The sequence below is a fragment of the Oryctolagus cuniculus genome, chromosome 6, assembly GCF_964237555.1.
Source record: "Oryctolagus cuniculus chromosome 6, mOryCun1.1, whole genome shotgun sequence".
NCBI lineage: Eukaryota > Metazoa > Chordata > Mammalia > Lagomorpha > Leporidae > Oryctolagus > Oryctolagus cuniculus.
The window spans coordinates 158,329,144-158,351,755 of NC_091437.1; the positions used below are offsets into that span (position 1 = coordinate 158,329,144).

General features: G+C 40.9%; 1 protein-coding gene across 10 annotated transcripts in view; it reads right to left on the bottom strand.

Moving 5' to 3' along the window:
- The window catches only part of DNAAF11 (dynein axonemal assembly factor 11), a 115,673-nt gene that overhangs the window by 66,221 nt on the left and 26,840 nt on the right, over positions 1-22,612 (bottom strand). For 8 of the 10 annotated variants that reach the window (XR_011389344.1, XR_011389343.1, XM_051844036.2 and 5 more), the window contains one exon: positions 8,767-8,939. Coding sequence is in view for 8 of the 10 variants with exons in the window: in XM_051844036.2 (XP_051699996.1) it covers positions 8,767-8,939 (173 nt within the window). In the remaining 2 variants the exon portion in view is untranslated. Of the gene's footprint in view, positions 1-8,766; positions 8,940-10,884; positions 11,077-22,612 lie in introns of all 10 variants that reach the window. The other 2 variants (XM_051844041.2, XM_051844039.2) reach the window with 1 other exon arrangement.

Genomic DNA, 22,612 nt, shown 5'->3' on the forward strand with positions numbered 1-22,612 from the left:
AATGCCCATCAACGGTAGACTGGATAAAGAAATTATGGGATATGTACTCTTTAGAATACTATACCGCAGTAAGAAACAACGAAATCCAGTCATTTGCAACAAAATGGAGGAATCTGGAACACATCATGCTGAGTGAAATAAGCCAGTCCCAAAGGGACAAATACCATATGTTCTCCCTGATCGGTGACAACTGACTGAACACCAAAAAGGAAACTTGTTGAAGTGGAATTGACACTACGGGAAATGGTGACTTGATCAGCATAGCCCTGACTGTTAATGAACAACTTAACACATTATCCCTCTTAGTAGTTGTTTTGTCTGTTCTACTTAATATGACTGGTTTAATTCTGTAATTAATACACAGTTATTCTTAAGTGTTGAAATTTAACTGAAATGTGATCCCTGTTAAACATAAGAGTAGGAATAAGAGAGGGAAGAGATATATAATTTGGGACATGCTCAAGCTGACTTGCCCCAAATGGTAGAGTTAGAAACATACCAGGGGACTCCAATTTAATCCCATCAAGGTGGCATGTACCAATGCCATCTCACAATTCCAAGTGATCAATTTCAGTTCACAAAAAATTGATCATAATGAAAGGACTAAGAGTCAAAGGGAGCACATAAACAAGTCTAGTACCTGCTAACACTAACCGATAGAATAAATAAAGGGGAGAGTGATCCAACATGGGAAGTGAAATACCCAGCAGACTCATAGAATGGCAGATGTCCTAAATAGCACTCTGGCCTCAGAATCAGCCCTAAAGGCATTCGGATCTGGCTGAAAAGCCCATGAGAGTATTTCAGGCATGGAAAGCCAAGACACTCTGGCAAAAGATCTCTGCGAGTGAGATCTCAGTGGAAAGAACAGGTCTTCAAAGAAGGAGGTACCTTTCTCTGAAGGGAGGAGAGAACCTCCACTTTGATTATGACCTTGTCTAAACAAGATAAGAATCGGAGAACTCAGAGGGCTTCCATAGCCTTGGGAACTCATGACTGGAGCATAGGGAGATTACTGATGCCATAGACAGGAGTGTCAATTGGTAAAGTCAACAACAGGAGTCACTGTGCACTTACTCCTCATGTAGGATCTCTGTCCTTAATGTGCTGTGCATTGAGATTTAATGCTATAACGAGTACTCAAACAATATATTTCACTTTGTGTTTTTATGGGGGTGCAAACTGTTGAAATCTTTACTTAATGCATACTAAACTGATCCTCTGTAAAAAAAAAAAATTATCAACTCCCAACTTGACTCTCACTGAGATTAAACATGACAATAGGTCTGATCTGATTTCATCATCATTAAAAAAATCATCTATTATTTTTCACTTTATGTTTCTGTGCGGGAGCAAACTGTTGAAATCCTTACTTAATGTATACTAAGCTGATCTTCTGTATATTAAGATAATCGAAAATGAATCTTGATGTGAATGGAAGGGGAGAGAGAGTGGGAAAGGGGAGGGCTGTGGGTGGGAGGGACGGTATGGGGGGGAAGCCATTGTAACCCATAAACCGTACTTTGGAAATTTATATTCATTAAATAAAAGTTAAAAAAAATGGGATTTATCCCCTGAATGCAGGGATGGTTCAACATTTGTAAATCAATCAATGAAATACACCACAGTAACTAAATGAAGAACAAAAACCATATAATTTAAGCATTTGATAAAATACAACATCATTTCATGATGACAACCATAAGGAAAATGGGTATAGAATGAACATTCCTGAATGCAATCAAGGCAATTTATGACAAACCCATGACAAACATCCTATTGTACACATAAAAGCTGGAAGCATTCCCCCTAAGATCTGGAACCAGACAAGGATGCTCACTCTCACCATTGCTATTTAATATAGTCCTGGAAGTTTTAGCTAGAGTCATTAGGCAAGAAAAAGAAAAAAAAAGGATACACATTAGAAAAGAGAAACTCAAGCTATCGTTATTTGCAGATGACATGATCCTATATATAGGAGATCCAAAAAACTCCACTGAGAGACTATTGGAACTCAAAAATGAGTTTGGTAAAGTAGCAGGATATAAAATTAACACAGAAAAATCAATAGCTTTTGTACACACCATGGCTGAGAACAAACTTGTAAGATCAGTACCATTAACAATAGCTCCAAAAAGAATTAAATACGTTGGAATAAATTTAACCAAGGATGTCAAAGATCTCTATGATGAATATTACAAAACACTAAAGAAAGAAATAGAAGAAGACACTAAAAATAGAAAAATAATCCATGTTCATGGATTTGAAGAATCAACATCATCAAAATGTCCATAGTACTGAAAGAAATTTAGAGATTCAATGTGATCCCAACCAAAATACCAATGACATTCTTCACAGATCTAGAAAAACAATGCTGAAATTCATATGGAAACACAAGAGACCCTGAATAGCTAAAGCAATCTTATACAAAAAAAAATCAAAGCTGGAGGCATCATGATACCTGATTTCAAGACATACTACAGGGAAGTTACAATCAAAACAGCCTGCTACTGGCACAAAAACATACTTATAGACCAACATAACAGAATAGAAACACAGGAAATCAGTCCATGCATCTATAGCCACCTTATATATTATAAAGGGGCCAAAATCAATCCATGGAGCAGAAACAATCTCTTCAACAAAAGGCACTGGGAAAACTGCATCTCCACATGCAGAAGTATGAAATTAGAACCTTACCTTACACCCTGCACAAAAACCCACTCAAAATGGATTAAGGACCTAAATCTATGACCCAATACCTTCAAATTATTAGAGAACATGGGGGAACCCTACAAGATATGAGCTTAGGCAAAGACACACAGGCAATCAGAACCAAAATTGACAAATGGGATTACATCAAGCTGAGAAGATTCTGCACTGCAAAAGAAACACCCAGCAAAGGGAAGAGGCTACTGATACAATGGGAGAAAGTATTCACAAACTGAAAAACCGATAAAGGGTTAACATCCAGAATATATAAAGAGCTCAAGAAATTCAACAACAACAAAACAAACAATCCAGTAAAGAAATGGGCTAAAGACTTAAACAGGCATTTCTCAAAAGAGGAAATTTAAATGGACAACAAACATTTGCAAAAATTCTCAGGTTCACTAGCCATCAGGGAAATGCAAATCAAAGCCACAGCGAGGTTCCACCTCACTCCAGTTAGAATGGCTCGCATACAGAAATCAACAAACAACAAATGCCTGTGAGGATGTGGGGGAAAAGGTACTTTATCCTCTGTTGGTGGGGATGTAAACTGGCCTAACCACTGTGAAAGACAGTATGGAGATTCCTCAGAAATCTGAATATAGTCCTACCATATGATCCAGCTATCCCACTCTAGGAATTTACCCAAACCAAAAGAGATCAGTACATGAAAGAGATATCTGTACCCCCATGTTCATTGCAGCACAATTCACAATAGCTAAGATACGGAATCAAGCCAGATGTCCATTAACTAGGGATTGGATAAAGAAATTATGATATATATACACTATGGGGTACTACTCAGCTATTAAAAAAAAAAGAAAAAAGAAATCATGTCATTTGCAACAAGATGGCCACAACTGGAAACCATTTAGTTAATGAACCAGCTAGTCTCAAAAAGACAAATATATGTTTTCCCTGATCTGATACAACTAATAGAATTCCTGAAATCTGAAATGTAACGTATTCGGGGGAATTAGTCATTTGGAGAATGGATGATTGTTTATAGCCTTGTCTCTTCCATTGAAGAACACCCATTTGTTTAGTTTTATTTTGTTTTGTTTTGTTTTGTTTTCTCTTCATACTCTTAGCAGAACTCCTCTACTTAAAGTGGGGCTAACTATAAGATCACTAAGTAAACTGGTAACAGATCATCACAAAAACTAAGAATGGGAATCCAAAAGAGAGGGGAGGAAGGGTTGGAAAGTGGTGGGAAGCCCCACTTTGTTCCTACACCTGTATATAAGAAATATATGAGGGGCTGGCGCTATGGTGCAATGGGTTAAAGCCCTGGCCTGGGGTGCTGGCATCCCATGTGGGCGCCGGTTCGAGACCCGGCTACTCTACTTCCAATCCAGCTCTCTGCTATGGCTTGGGAAAGCAGTAGAAGATGGCCCAAGACCTTGGGCCCCTGCACGCACGTGGGAGACCCAGAAGAGTCTCCTGGCTCCTTGCTTTGGATCTGCGCAGCTCCAGCTGTTGCAGCCTTCTGGGGAGTGAATCAGCAGATGGACGACCTCTCTCTCTGTCTCTGCCTCCCTCTGTAACTCTGTCTTTCAAATAAATCTTATTTAGAAAAAGAAATATATGAAAATTGTATAACAAATTAAAAAATACAAAAGAAATCTATTGAGATTAAATTATGAATTAAAATTATAATGTGAAGAGTTGGAAACATATTTCCTAAGATGTTTTGGTTACAAGAACTCCTATTACTCCTATAGATGGCTACATATTTGGTTCTGAGTTTCAAAGAAAAATAGAAAATAATATCAGTTATACTATGTTCATTGTGTTTAATGGAAGAATATGCTAGTTTCTGGCTTTCCTCTAATATTTGGCTCTCAGACAAATTTCTAAAGTATAATTGTATAATGGCAATCTTCAGATACACCACACATTCATTATTTCCAGTGAAAGATGAAGTCACAATGATAAAATCTAATTCAATAAAACATACTTGTTAAGGTGATGAATAATTGTAGTCCACATACCTAAATCAACTTAGGTTAAGCTAGGGTCAGGTTGGAAAATTATTAATCAATAAAATTTACTCATTATATCAGAGCAGGCATTTAGCCCATTGGTTAAAATGCTTGCATTACACACCAGAATGTGTGGGTTTAATTCTCCGTTCTGGTTCCTGTCTCCAGGTTCCCATCAACGCAGACTCTGGGAGCTAGCAGTGATGACTCAAGCAGTTGGGTTTCTGACACCCTCATGGGAGTCCTGGACTGTGTCCCCTGCTCCAGGCTCTGGACCTGACCCAGCTATTACAGGCATTTGAATGGTAAACCAGCAGAGGGGAGCTTGGTTTCTCCTCCGTCTCCCTCTTCCTCTCCCTCCCCCTCTTCTCCCTCCCTCCTCCCCTCTCAAATAAATATTTTTGTGTTTCCTGGTTTTTGTTATGTCACTTCTATTTTTCCCATTATGAAAATGATTTCTTTTTTGTCTTCTTTTAACATGTAAGTTAGGCCAGCACCGTGGCTCACTAGGCTAATCCTCCGCCTTGCGGCGCCTGCACACCGGGTTCTAGTCCCGGTCAGGGCACCGGATTCTGTTCTGGTTGCCCCTCTTCCAGGCCAGCTCTCTGCTGTGGCCAGGGAGTGCAGTGGAGGGTGGCCCAAGTGCTTGGACCCTGCACCCCATGGGAGACCAGGAGAAGCACCTGGCTCCTGCCATTGGATCAGCGCGGTGCTCCGGCTGCAGCGCGCCGGCCACGGCGGCCATTGGAGGGTGAACCAACGGCAAAAGGAAGACCTTTCTCTCTGTCTCTCTCTCTCACTGTCCACTCTGCCTGTCAAAAAAATAAAAAAATAAAAAAATAAAATAAAATAAAATGTAAGTTATACAAGCTTCATATATTTCATATATACATATTTAGGGACAAAGTGGGGTTTTCCCTCCCTCCTGTCCACAATCCAACCCTCCCTCGCCTCAGAATCTCATTCTTAATTTTTACAGTGATCTATCATCAGTTATTGTTGAATGGAAGAGAGACAGATATAGTCAGGCAGAGATCTCCCACCAATTAGTTCATTCCCCAAATTCCTGAAGCAGTCAAGGCTAGGCTGGTCCAAAGTCAGGAGCCAGGAACTCTATCTGGTCTCCCATGTGAGTGGCAGAGAACCAACTACTTGAACCACCACTTGCTGCTCTCCAGGGTGTGCGTTATTAATTAATTTCCATTACAAGTAAATATATACAAATCCTTGAGAAAATATTAACATATATACATTATCATAAATATATTATTAATATAACAATTTGCACAATTCTGGCTGAATATAATTTCTTTCACCTGGGATTTTTATGAACACTGGGAAGCAAAGTGATATTCTGTTATCTGTGACTGGAATGCACTGATTAATTAATTAGTTTATTTAGTTAATACTCCGCCTTTACATTGTTTAAGTGAATATTAATTTAGTTAGGCATGCTGTGCTTAAAAGACTGTGAAAATGAAGCCTCTGTCATCTTACAGACAGAAGGCAAAAGACCCCACGTTGAGGACTGATGACACATTTCAGACCGTGTCCCAGCATTTATTCTAGAGATCTCAATTTATTTGATGGCTTCTGTTAGGTGGTCTTTGAAATTGGTCCAAGTTTCCTTTAAGCCAAAATCACATCTGAGTTTAATGGGCCTAAAGAACAGAAAGAAGATTTTAAGCTGAACATTTTTCGTATTTCTTGATCTTTCTTCACTCAGGATTCTTGCCACCCAGGGGCAGACTGTCCACACTTATTGATAGTAATTGTGTCTGGGCTGCAGCAAAGAGGAGAAAGAGACGCTAAGATTTACTGAAGGCCTCACAGGACTCCTTTAAAGGAAGAATTATTATCCAATTATAAATGAGTAAAATCAGACATTCAGTTCATAGGGAGTGGAAACATGAGTTAAACCCTGGTCTGTCTGCTACCAAATCTTTTTTCCCGCTCTGCTACAGTGCCTACATCCCACCTGGAGTGTCTCAGTCGCTGGCTCAGTCCACGTGACCGACTGAAATAAAACTACTCAGTCAGCGTGGGTTGAGTTGAGTCCCCCCACAAAATAGGTCTGTTGAATTCCTCACCCCCAGTACTTCAAAATGCTATCCTACTGGGAAATAGGATCATCGTAGAAGTAATTCATTAAAACATCATCATACTGGGGTAGGGTAGACCCCTAAGTGACCAGAATGCACAGGAGAACACCATGTGAAGATGAAGGCAGAGATCAGGGTGGTGCATTAGCAAGGCTCAAGATGGCCAAGACTGGCAGCAACCTACCAGGAGCCAGGCACAGAACGAGGGTCTCCCTCACAGCCTCAGAGGGAACCAACACAGAATCAGAAGGAACTTCACCCCAAGCACCTGGCTTCTAGACCATGAGATCATGAATTTCTGTTTTGTAAGCCACCCTGTCTGTGGCACTTTGTTACAAAGCCCTAGGAAAATACTACATCTGTTAAACAATTCCCTTCAACCATATCACAAGCTTTCAGTGAAATGGCAGTTAAGCTTCTAAAGTACGTCAACCTATTTTTTTAAGTACTAGTGAACACATTTATGAACATCATTTTTCAAAAAGCGGCTGTTGTTGTCAATGGCATCAGCTGACTTGGAGAAGTCTTTCAGGAAGACCTGACCTAGAACTTGCACAATTGTCCAAAAGGAAGCAGTGACTATAGACACAGTATGAGTGGTGGAGTTTTTGGTGTCTGACATGAGTGGGTTCAAATCCCACCAGTGCCACTTGCCAGGTGTGTCATCTCAAACAAGGAGTGTCCATCCTCTGAGCCTTGGCTCCCTCAATTCTGAATGCACTGAACTGCCTCCACGCACGGGTCCGGCTAGATCGGAGAAGCTGTGCAGAAAGCATCCGGCACAACACCCGGCCCCTGTTTCTAGCACCCGAGTGAACACTGCAGCCCTGACCACACAGCCTCACGCCCCCCAGCCCTTCCACGAAAACAGCTCCTCACGTTCCACCACAGGATCCACTTCCGTGATGCTCCAGTTATTATCAGCTCATTTCCTAGGAGGTCATTGCACAAGAGTGGTCAGCCAGCACAGTATTTGAAATAACTTCCCATTTATTCCAGACTCGGTTACCTGCATCCTTCATTCTCTTTATCTGAGACAGTTTGAATTATAAGAAACGTGTTCCATCAAATCCAGCAGCCAGCCATCTCTCAACTACAGAGAACACAGGAGGCTGAGAAACAAGTGCACTCTGAGAACTGAGAAGATGTCTTTACAAAGCTAATGCATGCCTGCACTCCCTGCGCAGAAGCTGGGCACAAATGGGGCTGGGAATACTGGGAATTATATGCAGATTACCAATGCTGTTTCCAACATACATTTGAAAAACACTCAGATGCATGATTTCTCCAGAAATCACATTTTGCCCTATGTTTTAAAATCCTAAGATTTGGGATATTTGCTGTAAGAGATGAACATAAGTGATGTTTCTCCAGTGTGGTCCCTGGACCCGCACCATGGAAACTGCCTGAAGAGTTCATTAGAAATGAAGATTTCAGGCCCCTTGTCAGATCTGAGCACACTCTGGGGTTACACAGCAATCTATGTTTCTAAAAGCCCTCCAAGTATTCTGATACACACTGAAATCTGAGGCCCACTGTCCCAGGGTTGAGAAGGGGTGAGGATACAAAGATGACTATAAAAGCACTGCAGATTAAGACTACAGACAAAGGAGCTGTAGCTACCATGAAAACCCTGCATGTCTGGTTTGCTTCTACTCGCGATGCACTGTTATTAGCAATGATGGATGCGCTTCCTAACAATGGGGTGAGCTCCCCAAGAAATAGTTCAATTAAGTTCCACGTGTTCTGGGTGAGGAAGGAGAAAAGTGTTCCATTTATTCTACAAGGATTTATTAAAGCTATTAAAATAATGTTAAAGGTTTAGCAAGTCACAGAATTTGGATTCTCTGCTGTATTCCACCCTCTGAAGCAACACGTTCCCTGACGACGCTGCAAATCAATCACGAATTACTGTGCTTGTTCACTTTCACTTTCCTGTGTTTCTGGTATCATCCAAACAAGCACACCTTTAACTGGTGCAGAGTCGCCACCACAAACTCCCGGTAGCCGTCAAAGTAAGCGCACGGGTTCCCCATGAGAAAGAGCTCCTGCAGGTGGATGTTGTGTTTCAGGGTTTTAATGCTGCTCAGCTCACCAATGAAATTCATGGTCAAGTCAAGTTTTGTTAGCACTTCACATCCTGTTGAGAAGAATACAAATAAAACCAGAGTTTTGTTTTTTTTTTTTTAAAAAAAAGGAAAAAGCACAGGGGTAAGACACTGTGCGTGACAGCACATAACAGAAGTTTAACAATGATAATATTTTACATCTGCTAATTAATTGCATTGCTTACCAATTAGTGGTTTGCAGAAATATCAACTCAAAGACTTAGGATTGCCTCATTTTTAAGTTTTCATCTCTCCTTCCCCTCAAGGCCTTAAAAGCAGACTTACAGCAAATCAGTCCTCTGATCTTTGCACTCAGGGACCACTTTCCCTGCTCGGATGCACAAGGCCAAGGCTGGTTAATGTTTGGATCTGGTCACTTTCTGGCATGAAGAAAGCCAGGCAGAAGCTGCTACTAGTGTCGGTGTGACGTCAGAACAAAATTTCTACAAGACAGGCTATCTGGAATCTCTCCTGAGTATTTTCCCAGGTAATAGAAATATATGTCACCATGGAGGGTGATGGTGGGAAGCTTCCCCAAATGGAAGGTATGTCATAAAATCAATGTTTTCAAAGTCACCTAAGAAAGTCAGGTTGGCTCTGGGACCACCAGTACCTGAACCGAGGTTATTAACACAGGAAAAGAGAAGGAGGCACAAATGCTTATAAGAATAATAAAACAGGGTAAGTCACTGAAGCAGACATTTACAGTAAATCTGACCCATCCATCTTCATTAGAGACAGCCAGACACTATAGAGATAATGAATCAAATTCACACTTGAATTTGCATTAACTCCCCTCATTCACATTCCATGGGAACTTGGTAGCTAGGAGTCCAGACTTTGAAATTAGGCCGGCACGAATTCAAGGCCTCCCTCTACGTCACTCATGCTAACACAACCTTGAGTAAGTGACAATCATCAGCTTCCTCTCCAGCAGAACTCTCCTGATATCAGTAATAGCATTTTTTTTTGGCAGGAGTTGCTGAGAAGATAATAGAAACTGATGCACACACAGTGCTCAGCATAGTGCCTGCCACCTAGAGTGTGCCAGGAAGCTTCAGCTGTGATTAGAACGGTCCAATAAGCACTCTTTTGATTATCATAAGGCTTCTAGGAAAATGTGTCCAACAGGAAAGAGGGAATTTTAGCTGTCCCAGGAGCAGAGATTTTGTAGTTTCTCACTGTGAACTAAGGAAGGGTTGACCTGGTTTATACAGTCTTTTTGGGTTTGCTTCAGTATAAGGTTATCTCTCTCTGACTTATTTGATTTTTTTTTTTTTTGACAGGCAGAGTGGACAGTGAGAGAGAGACAGAGAGAAAGGTCTTCCTTTTCTATTGGTTCACCCCACAAATGGCCACTACGGCCGGCACACTGCGCCGATCCGAAGCCAGGAGCCAGGTGCTTCCTCCTGGTCTCCCATGCAGGTGCAGGGCGCAAGCACTTGGGCCATCCTCCACTGCACTCCCTGGCCACAGCAGAGAGCTGGACTGGAAGAGGGGCAACCAGGATAGAATCCGGTGCCCCAACCGGGACTAGAACCCGGGGTACCGGTGCCGCAGGTGGAGGATTAGCCTAGTGAGCCACGGCGCCAGCCCTCTCTCTGACTGACTTATGCAGATTTCTCAGCCATCTCCAGCTGACAATCTACTTCTACTTTGTTCTACATTTGTTTCTTCAAGCCTTGACACACCCTGCCCTTCCATCATGCTTCCAGATTATATACTGCCATTTTGTGGTTATATAACTTAAAGTAAGCTCTGGTTCCTCATACCCTATATTAACATATCAATATGAACTGTATTATTATTTGGGTCACAGTTCTCTAACTGTTTCACCTTTGGTATGGCTTTTCTCACTCCTGAAGGCTATGTGATGGAACCAGCCTTATTCAAGAGAGTGTTCTCTCCATCTTAGCCTCTCCTGATTCTGCACCTGACTCCACCTTGTGCGAATTCCATGCTCTGCTTTCCTCTCACCCAGTCGTGTCCCACGCCAGTCTCTTCAAATAATTTAACTTTGCTTTAGTGTTTCCTTCTGTATATCCTCAATCTATATCCATCCACCCATCCACGAATTACTGAGGGCCTTCTGTGTATAAGTTGCTGAGCCAGGTCTTTAGGATAGTTATTCTGAAAAATTCATAGCATCCAACGTAGGCTTTTCAAAAGCTGGGAAAGGAGAAAAAGAAAGGTGTTATAGGAAAATAAAATGAAATGTGCAAAGGTGTCAAGAAGTGAAGCAGAAACCAGAAAAGGTCAGTCTCCAAGGGACACTATAAGCCATCTATTCCATACACACTGATTCTTCTTTCCCAATCCCCATTGCTGATCAATCGATCAACCCCTTGTTCCTGGCTTCTAGTCCCAACGTTCTACAAGATTTGTTCCTCTCAACATGGCCATGGCATTTATATTGGTAATTCCAGTAGACCTTCAATCCATTACATTGTCAGATCAATCTGCTGCATATGCCATGATTGATGATTGATTCTCTGCCAAAACTATCAACTGTCTTGGTAACAGTGATACTGCTTAAGGGAGATCCAAGACAGCAGAATAGGGAGGGAGCTTACTGCTCTAGTCTAAGGGAAGATAGTTTTTAAAAAGGAGAAAGTCTCAGGGAAGAGTTAGGAGAAGAAAGTCCATGCAAATTAGAGGGACACTGTGGACCTACATGGAGGGTATAGGTACACGTAACTCAGGACCCCAGCAGCCGAGAGCCTCAGCACCAGATGTGCAGAGGTGATATCAGACTGCAGCAGCCCATGCCACTGGTGATAAAGCTGCAGGAAGAGCCTGGCACAAGTCCAGCTTGAAGCCCTGTGAACGACAGTGTACCTGCCAAACCAGAAGAGAAAAAAAGGGAGGGGGCTCATTTCTCTCTCCCAGACCACCTTGCACCCATGTCCTGTAAAGCCGAGAGAAGGCAGACAACATTTTGGACATATGTAACAGCTGCAACAGCTCGTGTCTACACATCCAGGAATGCCTGAGTCTGGCTGGGAGAATTGACAGGTGGCAGGGTGTGCTGGGACTGTGAAAACACTGTGGCTGTGTGGGAGGGTGCAGGTGGGGCTTGTCCTTTGGGCAATTACTCTGAATGGCTCCACACGTTTGGGGCTCCCTGATTCCCTGGTGAGGGTCATTGCTGCAGGATCTAGGCTTACACAGAGGACTTCACAGATACTGTGTGTGGTTCTTGTGGCGGCACAGGTGAACACTGTATTCACTGGGGCTAACGCCCAGACACTGGTCTCCTTTGAGGAGAGAAGGTGAGCATGAGACTATGCCAAGAGAGCAGAACAAACCTCCTCTTTGATAAAAAAAAAAAGAAAAGAAAAGAAAAGAGAGAAAGAGAGAGAGAGAAAGAGAGAGAGAGAAAGAGAGAGAGAGAGAAAGAGAGAAAAAGAGAGAGAGAAAGAGAGAGAGAGAGAAAGAGAGAGAGAGAAAGAAAGAGAGAGAGAGAAAGAGAGAAAAAGAGAGAGAGAGAGAGAAAGAGAGAGAGAGAGAAAGAGAGAGAGAAAGAGAGAAAAAGAGAGAGAGAAAGAGAGAAAAAGAGAGAGAGAAAGAGAGAGAGAGAGAAAGAGAGAGAAAGAGAGAGAGAGAGAAAGAGAGAAAGAGAGAGAGAGAGGTGATTTACCATGCCCCACCTGGGGGTCACTTGAATACCTTGAGAAGAATTAGGAATTCTATCTTCTTTAAACGTCTGGTAGAATTCAGCAGTAAAGGTATCTGGTCCTGGGCTTTTCTTTGTTGTTAGGGTTTTCATGAATGATTCAATATTTGGCTTGCTTATAGGTCTGTATAAGTTTTCTATATCTTCATGAGTTAATTTTGGTAGATTGTATCTTTCTAGGATTCTATCCATTTCTAATAGGTTTCCCAACTTGTTGGCATACAGCTCTTTGTGGTAATTTCTGATTCTTTTTATTTCTGTGGTGTCTATTGTTATATTTCTTTTTTTGTCTCTAATTTTATTGATTTAGGTCTTCTCCTTCCTTCCTTTATTGGTTATTTGGGCTGATGATGTGTCAATTTTGTTTATTTTTTGGATAATCCCCTCAACCTGGAGCACTAAACAGAGCTCACTGGCCACACCTACCACACACCTCTGGGTATTCACTGAAAAAGCAGACATTCCACCAAACCACAGAGGCATAGTCCAAAGATAAAAGCCATCACAGAGAAAATAAAACAAAACAAATCAGAAAATAAACCAACTATCTCCGCAAGTGTCAAATAATAAACGCAGAATTCAAGAAAACAAGAGTAATGAAGGCTGGTGCCGTGGCTCAATAGGCTAATCCTCCACCTGTGGCACCGGCACCCTGGGTTCTCGTCCCGGTCGGGGTGCCAGATTCTATCCTGGTTGCTCCTCTTCCTGTCCAGCTCTCTGCTGTGGCCGGGGAGTGCAGTGGAGGATGGCCCAAGTGCTTGGGCCCTGCACCCGCATGGGAGACCAGGAGAAGCACCTGGCTCCTGGCTTCAGATCGGCGCAGTGCACCGGCCGCAGCGGCCATTGGGGGGTGAACCAACGGAAAAAGGAAGACCTTTCTCTCTGTCTCTCTGTCACTGTCCACTCTGCCTGTCAAAAAGAAAAGAAAAGAAAAGAAAAGAAAAGATAAGAAAAGATAAGAAAAGATAAGAAAAGAAAAAGAAAGAAAAGAAAAAGAAAACAAGAGTAATGAAGACAACATTATGTCCCCAAAAGAACATAACGCTTCAATACTAGAATATGAAGTTGAAGACATTGAAGAAATGCCAGAAATGGAATTCAAACAATTGACTGTAGGATTACTTAGAAACAATCATATGTAAATCCATGAACTAATGAAATCCATACCATGACATGAAAAAAAAAATTATCCCATCCATGAAACTGAGATCTTAAAGATAAATCAAAAAGAAATCTTGGAAATGAAGAATTCAAGACAATAAATAGAAAATGCAGTGGAAAGCCTTAACAACAGACTCAGTGAAGCAGAACAAAGGATATCCAAGTTAGAAGACAAATCTCTGGAAATCTTACAGTCAGAAGAAGAAGATGAGGAAGAGGAAGGGGAAGGAGGAATAGGAGGAGGAAGGGGAGAAGGATAAGAAATCAGAAAAACTAAAAAACACTGTTGGAGAGTTATAGGACTATAGGAAACTATCAAATGACCCAACACACTGGTCTTAAGAGTACCTGAAGGCATGGAAAGACAGAATGGATCAGAAGGCCTTTTTAGTGAAATAATAACAGAAAATTTCCCTAATTTGGAGAAAGAAGTGGATATCCCAGTACAGGAAGCACATAGAACTCCTAACAGACATGACCAGAAAAGACCTTCACCACGACACACTGTAATCAAACTCTCCACAGTAAAACATAAGAAGATATTCTAAAATGTACACGAGAAAAAAGCCAGATTATATTCAGAGGATCTCCATTAGACTCACAGCAGAGTCTCATCAGAAACCCCACAGGCTAGGAAAGGATGGTGAGACATACTCCAACTCTTAAGAGAAAAATCTGTCAACCCAGAATACTATACTCTGCAAAGCTCTCATTTATGAATGAAGGTGAAATAAAGACCTTCTATAACAAACAGAAATTGAAAGAATTTGTCTCTACCGTCCTTACCAAAGATGCTTAAGGATGTGCTACATACGAAAACACAGAAACATGGTCGTCACTATGAAAGAAGGTGAAGGCAGAAAATCACCCAGTAAAAATACAAAAAAAAATCCAAAGTAAACATAGGAATGTTTATGGAATAATGGCAGGGCCAACTCATCACTTATCAATAGTCACCTTGAATGTAAAGAGCATCAGTTCTACAGTTAAAAGCTACAGACTGGTTGAAAGGATTCTTTTTTTTAAGGATTTATTTATTTATTTGACAGTCAGAGTTACACGCAGAGAGAAGGAGACACACACACACACACACACACACACGGCGGGGGGGGGGGGAGGGTCTTGCATCCGCTGGTTCACTCCCCAATTGGCTGCAACAGCCAGAGCTGTGCCAATCCAAAAGCAGAGCCAGGAGCTTCTCTGGGTCTCCCACATGGGTGCAGGGGCCCAAGGACTTGGGCAACCCTCCACTGCTTTCCCAGGCCATAGCAGAGCTGGATTGGAAGTGGAGCAGTCGAACTCGAACCAGCACCCATATGGGATACTGGCACTGCAGGTGGCAGCTTTACCTGCTATGCCACAGCACCGGCCCTGGTTGAATGGATTCAAAAACAAAACCCATCTATTTGTTGCCTATAATAAACACATCTCACCAACAAAGATGCATGCAGACTGAAAGTGAAAGTATGGAAAAGAATTCTATGCTAACAGAAACCAAAAAAGAGCTGGTGTAGCCACCCTAATATCAAACAAAATAGACTTAAACATAAAAACTGTAAAAAAAAAAAAGGAATTATAGAATGATTAGGATTAATTCAACAGGAAAATCTGACAATTAGACATGTATATGCACCTAATTATAGAGAACCTGACTATTTAAAAGAAATGTTAAAAGATTTAAAGGGAGACATAGACTCAAATACAATAGTAATGGGAGATTTCAATATCCCACTTTCAACAAAGGACAGATCAACCAGAAAGATAATCAACAAGGAAACAAAGTTAATCAACACTATAGAGCAAATGGACCTAACAAATATCGGTAAAACTTTTCCCCCTACAGTTGCACAATATACATTCTTTTCATAAATACATGGAACTTTCTCTAGGATTGATCACATGCTAGGCCATAAAACAAGTCTCAGCTAATTCAAAAAAATCAAAATCATACCATGCATCTTCTTGGACCACAATGGAATGAAGCTGGAAATCAACAACACAGGAATTTCTACAACATACACAAACACATGGAGACTGAACAACATGCTCCTGAATGAACAGTGGGTCACTGAAGAAATCAAAAGAGAAATCAAAAAACTTCTGGAAACAAATGAAGATGACAATACAACATATCAAATCCCATGGGATACAGCAAAAGTAGTGTTAAGAGGAAACTTTAGCAATTGAGGCATACATCAAGAAATTGGAAAGGCACCAAATAAATGAGCTATCAGTGCATCTTAAAGATCTAGAAAAACAATAGCAAACCAAACACAAAACTTGTAGGAGAAAGTAAATAAATAAAATTAGAGAAGAAATCAACAAAATGGAAACAAAAAATACGAAAGATCTACAAAAAGAGGTGGTTTTTTTGAAAAAATAAACAAAATTCACACATCATTGGCCCAAAAACCAAAAAGAAATCAAATAAATCAAAGGGATTCAAAGTGGTAAAGATGAAGTCAAACTATACCTATTTGCAGATAATATGATTCTACTTATAGGGGACCCAAAAGACTCCACTAAGAAATTACTGGAACTCATAGAAGAGTTTGGTAAAGTATCAGGATATAAAATCAACACACAAGAAACAACAGCCTTTGTATGCAAAGACAATGGCCTGGATGAGAAAAAAAACTTCTAATATCAATCACATTCACAACAGCTACCAAAAAAATTGAATACCTTGGAATAAATTTAACCACGGATGTCAAAGATCTCTATCTCAAGAATTGCAAAACATTAAAGAAATAAATAGAAAAAGACACAAAAAATGGAAAATATTTCCATGTTCATGGATTGGAAGTATCAATATCATCAAAATGTCCATTTTTCCAAAAGTAATTTACAGATTCAGTGCAAATACCAATCAAAATACCAAAGACATTCTTCTCAGATCTAGAAAAAATGATGCTGAAATTTATTTGGAAACCCAGGAGACTTTGAATAGCTAAAGCAATCTTACATAACAAAAACAAAGCTGGAGGCATCACAATACCAAATTTCAAGATATACTAAAAGGCAATTATAATCAAAACAGCCTGGTACTATTACAAAACCAGATGGATACAACAACTGAACAGAATAAAAATGCCAGAAATCAATCCACCCATCTATAACTTATATTCGACCAAGGAGCTAAAACCACTCCCTGGAGCAAGGACAGTCTCTTCAACAAATGGTGCTGGGAAAACTGGATTTCCATGTGCAGAAATATGAAGCAGGACCCCCAACTTAGACCTTGCACAAAACCCATTCAAAATGGATTAAAGACCTAAATTTACAACATGATACCATCAAATTAGTAAAGAGCATTGGGGAAACCACTCAAGACATTGTCACAGGCAAAGAGTTCCTCCAAAAGACCCTAAAGTCCCAATCAAAGACAAAATCAACAAATGGGATTACATCAAATTGAGAAGCTTCTGTACCGCAAAAGAAACAGGAAAATGAAGACACAACTGACAGATTGGGAGAAATTATTTACAAACCATGCAACTGATAAAGGATTAATAGCCAGAATATATAAAGAGATCAAGAAACTCCACAACAACAAAACAAACAACCCAGTTAAGAAATGGGCAAAGGATTTAAACAGGTACTTTTCAAAAGAGGAAATCCAAATAGCCAACAAACATATGAAAAACTGCTCAGGTCACTAGCTATCAGGGAAATGCAAATCAAAACCACAATGAGGTTTCACCTCGCCCCAGTTAGAATGGCTTTCATACAGAAATCAACACACAACAAATGCTGGCAAGGATCTGAAGAAAAAGGTACCCTAATCTACTATTGGTGGGAATGCAAACTGGTAAAACCACTATGGAAGACAGGTTGGAGATACCTCAGAAATCTGAATATAGCCCTACCACATGACCCAGCCATCCCACTCCTGGGAATTTACCCAAGGGAAATGAAATCAGCAAATAAAAGAGCTATCTGCACCTCCATGTTTATTGTAGCTCAATTCACAATAGCTAAGACATGGAATCAACTTGTCTATCAACTGAAGACTGGATAAAGAAACTATGGGATATATACTCAATGGAATACTACACAGCAGTAAAAAAAATGAAATCCAGTCATTTGCTACAAAACGGATGAATCTGGAAAACATCATTCTTAGTGAAATAAGCCAGTCCCAAAGAGACAAACACCATATGTTCTCCTTGATCTGTAGCAACTGAGAACCTCTAAAAGGAAATCTGTAGAAGTGAAATTGACATTTTGAGAAGCAATGACTTGAACAGCCCTTGTCTTGACTATTGAGGAGCAGTTTGTTATTTTATTATATTTTATTATTTTTATTTTTTTCTACCTAATACCATTGGTTGAACTCTTTACTTAACATACAATTAGTCATAGGTATATAAATTCAATTGAAAATAGATCCCAGAAATAAATAAGAGTGGGAATAAGAGAGGGAGGAGCTGTACAGTTATGCACACATTCCCAGGACTTATCCCTAAGGGTAAAGCTAATATCCTGCCATGGGACTCCAAATCCCATTAATCTGGGTGGTAATAATGCCATCAGACATGTTAAAGTGATCACATAGATAGGATTAAGAGTTAAAGGGATCACATAAATAAGACCAAGTGTCTGGTAATAACACTAGATAGAATTAAAATAGGTGAGCATGTTCCAACATAGGAAGCAGTCTACACAGTAGACTTCTAGAAAGTCAAAAGCCCTAAACAGCACTCTCACCTCAGAATCAGTCCTTATGGCACTCTGGACTGGCTGATAAGACAATGAGAGCATTTAAGGCATGGAAGGCCAAGACAGAGTGGCAAAAAAAGAGTCCTACATGAAGGATCTCTGTGAGTGAGACTCCAGTGGAAAGAAGGGGCCATTAAAGAAGGATGTACTTTTCTTTGAAGGGAGGAGAAAACTAAACTTCCACTTTGATTATGGCCCTGTCTAAATACTGACAGAGTCTGTGGACTAAATGCCTCCACAGCCTTGGCAGCTCATGGCAAGAGCCTCGGGAGATCACTGACATCATAAATAAGGGTGTTAATTGTTAACAACAAAAGTCACTGTGCACTTGCTCCCCATGTAGGACCTCTGTCCTTAATGAGCTGTACTATGAGCATTAATTGCAAGACTTGTCCTCAAACAGTACTTTATACTTTGTGTGTGGAGGGGGGTGCAAATTGTTGAAATCTTGACTTAGTACAGAGTTGGCATTCTGTATATAAAGTTAATTAAACATGAATCTTAATGAAGAATGAGATGGGATAAGGAGTAGGAAGTGGGACAGGAGTGGCAGTGGGAGGGCATATGGGGGGAAGAACAACTATATTCCTAAAGTTATACCTATGAATTTTGCATTCATTAAATAAAAGCTTAAGGGCCCAGTGCTGTGGCTCACTTGACTAACCCTCCGCCTGCGGCGTCAGCATCCCATATGGGCACCAGTTCTAGTCCTGGTTGCTCCTCTTCCTTTTCAGCTCTCTGCTGTGGCCTGGAAAGGCAGTGGAGGATGGCCCAAGTGCTTGGGCCCTGCACCCACATGGGAGACCAAGAAGAAGCACCTGGCTCCTGGCTTCAGATCAGCGCAGTGCTGGCCATAGTGGCCATTTGAGGAGTGAACCAACAGAAGGAAGACCTTTCTCTCTGTCTCTCTCTCTCACTGTCTGTAATTCTACTTGTCTAATTAAAATAAATAAATAAATAAATAAATAAATAAATAAAAACTTTAAAAAAAAGACTATGTATTAGTAGTCTACCCTCTGGAATCCTCAACAGAGAAAAGAATATATTAGCTGTTATCGAACTATTTTTTTCCATCATCTAGGAAGAAAAAGAAAAAAAGTCAAAGCAATGTATGTTTAAATCATACTAATATTTACTCAGATAGGTGGACTGAGTGTGTATATGCATCTTCCTCTATGATTTTAAACCCTTATAATTAAACAAAAATTACATACTTGCAGGTAGATAAGATACACCCTCCCTCACTACACTTCCCCCAACAAGCACATCCTTAAAGGACCCTGCACTCAATCCACCATATTACAGCAGAAGGCACAGCACTGAAGGAAAGACCCAGTCCAGACAGAAAGCTGGGGGTGGACTGTGAGCTTCAGGCTACAAAGCTCAGAAAGACAATAGTGACCATGCTTCCCTCTAGTGGTAGATGAACAAAACGTTGCAAAAGCAGTTACTTCCTTACTGAAAATAACAAACCCTAGGCAACACAACTGAGAGGGAAGGTCTTATTATCTCTCTGATGCTTTAGACTGAAATGTCACTACCACAGAACATGGATATATTTTGCAATTTAATTAGTTGACAAGAGAACACAGTAATAGGGCTGTAGAGTGTTAGCTGGGAGAGAGCAATATTCCATTTCTAATGCAGAAAAATGACAAGAATGGAAAGAATCTTCTAGAATCCAGCATAGAGGCTGGGCTTCAAGGCTTTGATATGTTAATTTTCTAGGGCTGGGAGATGAAAATTAAAAATGTATGATGCATATTTATGTCTTGTTGATAGATGACTATAAACTTGATAGTCATCGAAATACCCATTTCTGTACTAGTAGACAAATGGGCTGAAATCCACCATGACCCAAGCAAAGTCCTCGTAATTTTAGCTGTTGGCAGATCGGGAGTAGGGTGGGCACAGAAGCTTGCCTGCCTGTGCTCCCTGGCCCCGTTCCCCAGAGTAAAGCCTATCGCTGGCATGTTCCTCCCACTCACGGAGCACACAGCAGCCCTGCCAGGCATGGGAGAGGCTGGATGGGAAAACCAAACCTCCCAACTGCAGAACAAGCCCATATCAGCCACTAACACACCCAATTCTTTGTGAATGCACTCAGGCACTAAGTTTTGCCAGAAATTTAGAGAAAAGATAACACATAATAGAAGGCTTTGATGTAAAACAGGAAACCTCAGATGAAGTGAGCTAATTCAGGGAACTGAGGAACTGAAAACAAAAAGTTCAAATAATTATCTCCCAAGAGATTTTAGAAGATATCTCAGACACTAAGAAATAGCACAGAAAGCATCAATCAGAGGACAGGAGTGAGTTCTGAAGAATGAAAATGATGGCCACAATGAAGAGTTCATTGTAAATGAACTGAATTATAGAATGAGAAGAAAGGATCTTAATAATTATTTTGAAATTTAAATCTGGTGAAATATGTCAGGCTGTAATATCAATAGGCAAAGAATCCTAAATAAGGAATATAGGTAGATTGGATTAAGATGGCAGAGCAGGCAGGGAGCTTACTGCTCTATTCTAGGAGAAGATAGTTTAAGAAAAGTGGAAAGAGTGCAGTCTCAGGGAAGAGTTAGGGAGAAAACAACAGAAGAAACTCCATCCAAAACAGAAGGACACAGTGGACTTTCTTGGAGTGTGTGGATGCCCACAACTCAGGACCCAAGCAGTTGAAAGCCTCTGTACCAGCACTGGAGAGTGAGGATGAGGCCAGACTGCAGCAGCCCAAGCCACTTGCAAAAAAGCTGCAGGAAGTGCCTCGAGGGAACCTGGCTTAGAGCCCCGTGGGGGATAGTGTACCTGCCAAACTAAAGGACAAAAACAAAGGGGGCATGTTTCTCTCTCCCAGTCACTCTGCTATGGCGTCCTGTAACCAGCTGACAGAGAGCAGGCGCCATTTTGGACATAATTAACAGCTGTACCAGCTGGTGTCTGCGCCCAGCAACCAGCCACGCAGACTCTCCCGAGTCCGGAGAGGAAAACAGACTGGGGCTGGGTGCTCCTTACTGTGGGAGGCTTGAGTGCTGGGACTTTGAAAACACGGAGGCCACGTGGGAGGACTCCGGGTGTGACTGGGACATGGAGCAGTCACTGTGAGAGGCTCATGCGCTCATGCCTCCCTGGCTACCTGGTGAGGGACATTGCTGGGAATCTGAGCTTACACTGAGTACTGCACAGATCCTTTGTGTGGTCCTTATTGCAAAGTGGATGAATAACATACCCACTGGGGCTACACCCAGGCACTGATCTCCTTTGAGGAAAGGAGCTCAGTTGGGTCTATGCCAACAGACAAGAACAAACCCCCATTCTGATTTTTAAAAAAAGGAAATTTACCATGGCAAACTTGAGTATGTCACCTCAGAGATGCCCTTCCCCCAGGAGAACTGAACAAAGCTCCCTGGCCACACCCAGCACACACTTCCAGGTATTCACTGAAAGGAGATACTCCACTAACCTACACAGTACAAATATAAAAACTGCCACAGGAAAAAAAAAAAAGAATATATCCACAACAAAGAGCATATCCACAAATGCCAAATCACAAGTGCACCAACTCAAGAAACAAGAATAAGGAACACAACATGATGCCCTCAAAAAAAAAAAAAAAAAAAACCACTTCAATACTAGATTGTGAAAATGATGAGACTAAAGAAATACCAGAAATGGAATTCAAAATATTGATCATAGGATTACTTAGAAGTAATCAGAAGCAAATGTGTGAACTAATGAAATCCATAAATGACATGAAGGAAAATTTCTTCCATGAAATTGAGATCTTTAGGAGAAATCAAAATGAAAACTTGGAAATGAAGATTCAATAGAACAAATAAAAATGCAGTGGAAAGCTTTAACAACAGAATCAGAGAAGCAGAACAAGGAATATCCAACTTAGAAGACAAAGCACAGGAAATTTTACACTCAGACCAAACACAAGATGAAGAAATTAGGAAACTAAAAAACATTGTTAGTAATCTACAGGACACTATCAAATGACCCAACATATGGGTTCTAGGAGTTCCTGAAGGCATGAAAAGAGAGAAAGGATTCTTCTAATACTTTTTAGTGAAATAATAGCAGAAAATTTCCCCAATTTGGAGAAAGAAAGGGCCAGCCAAGTACAGGAAGCACATAGAACTC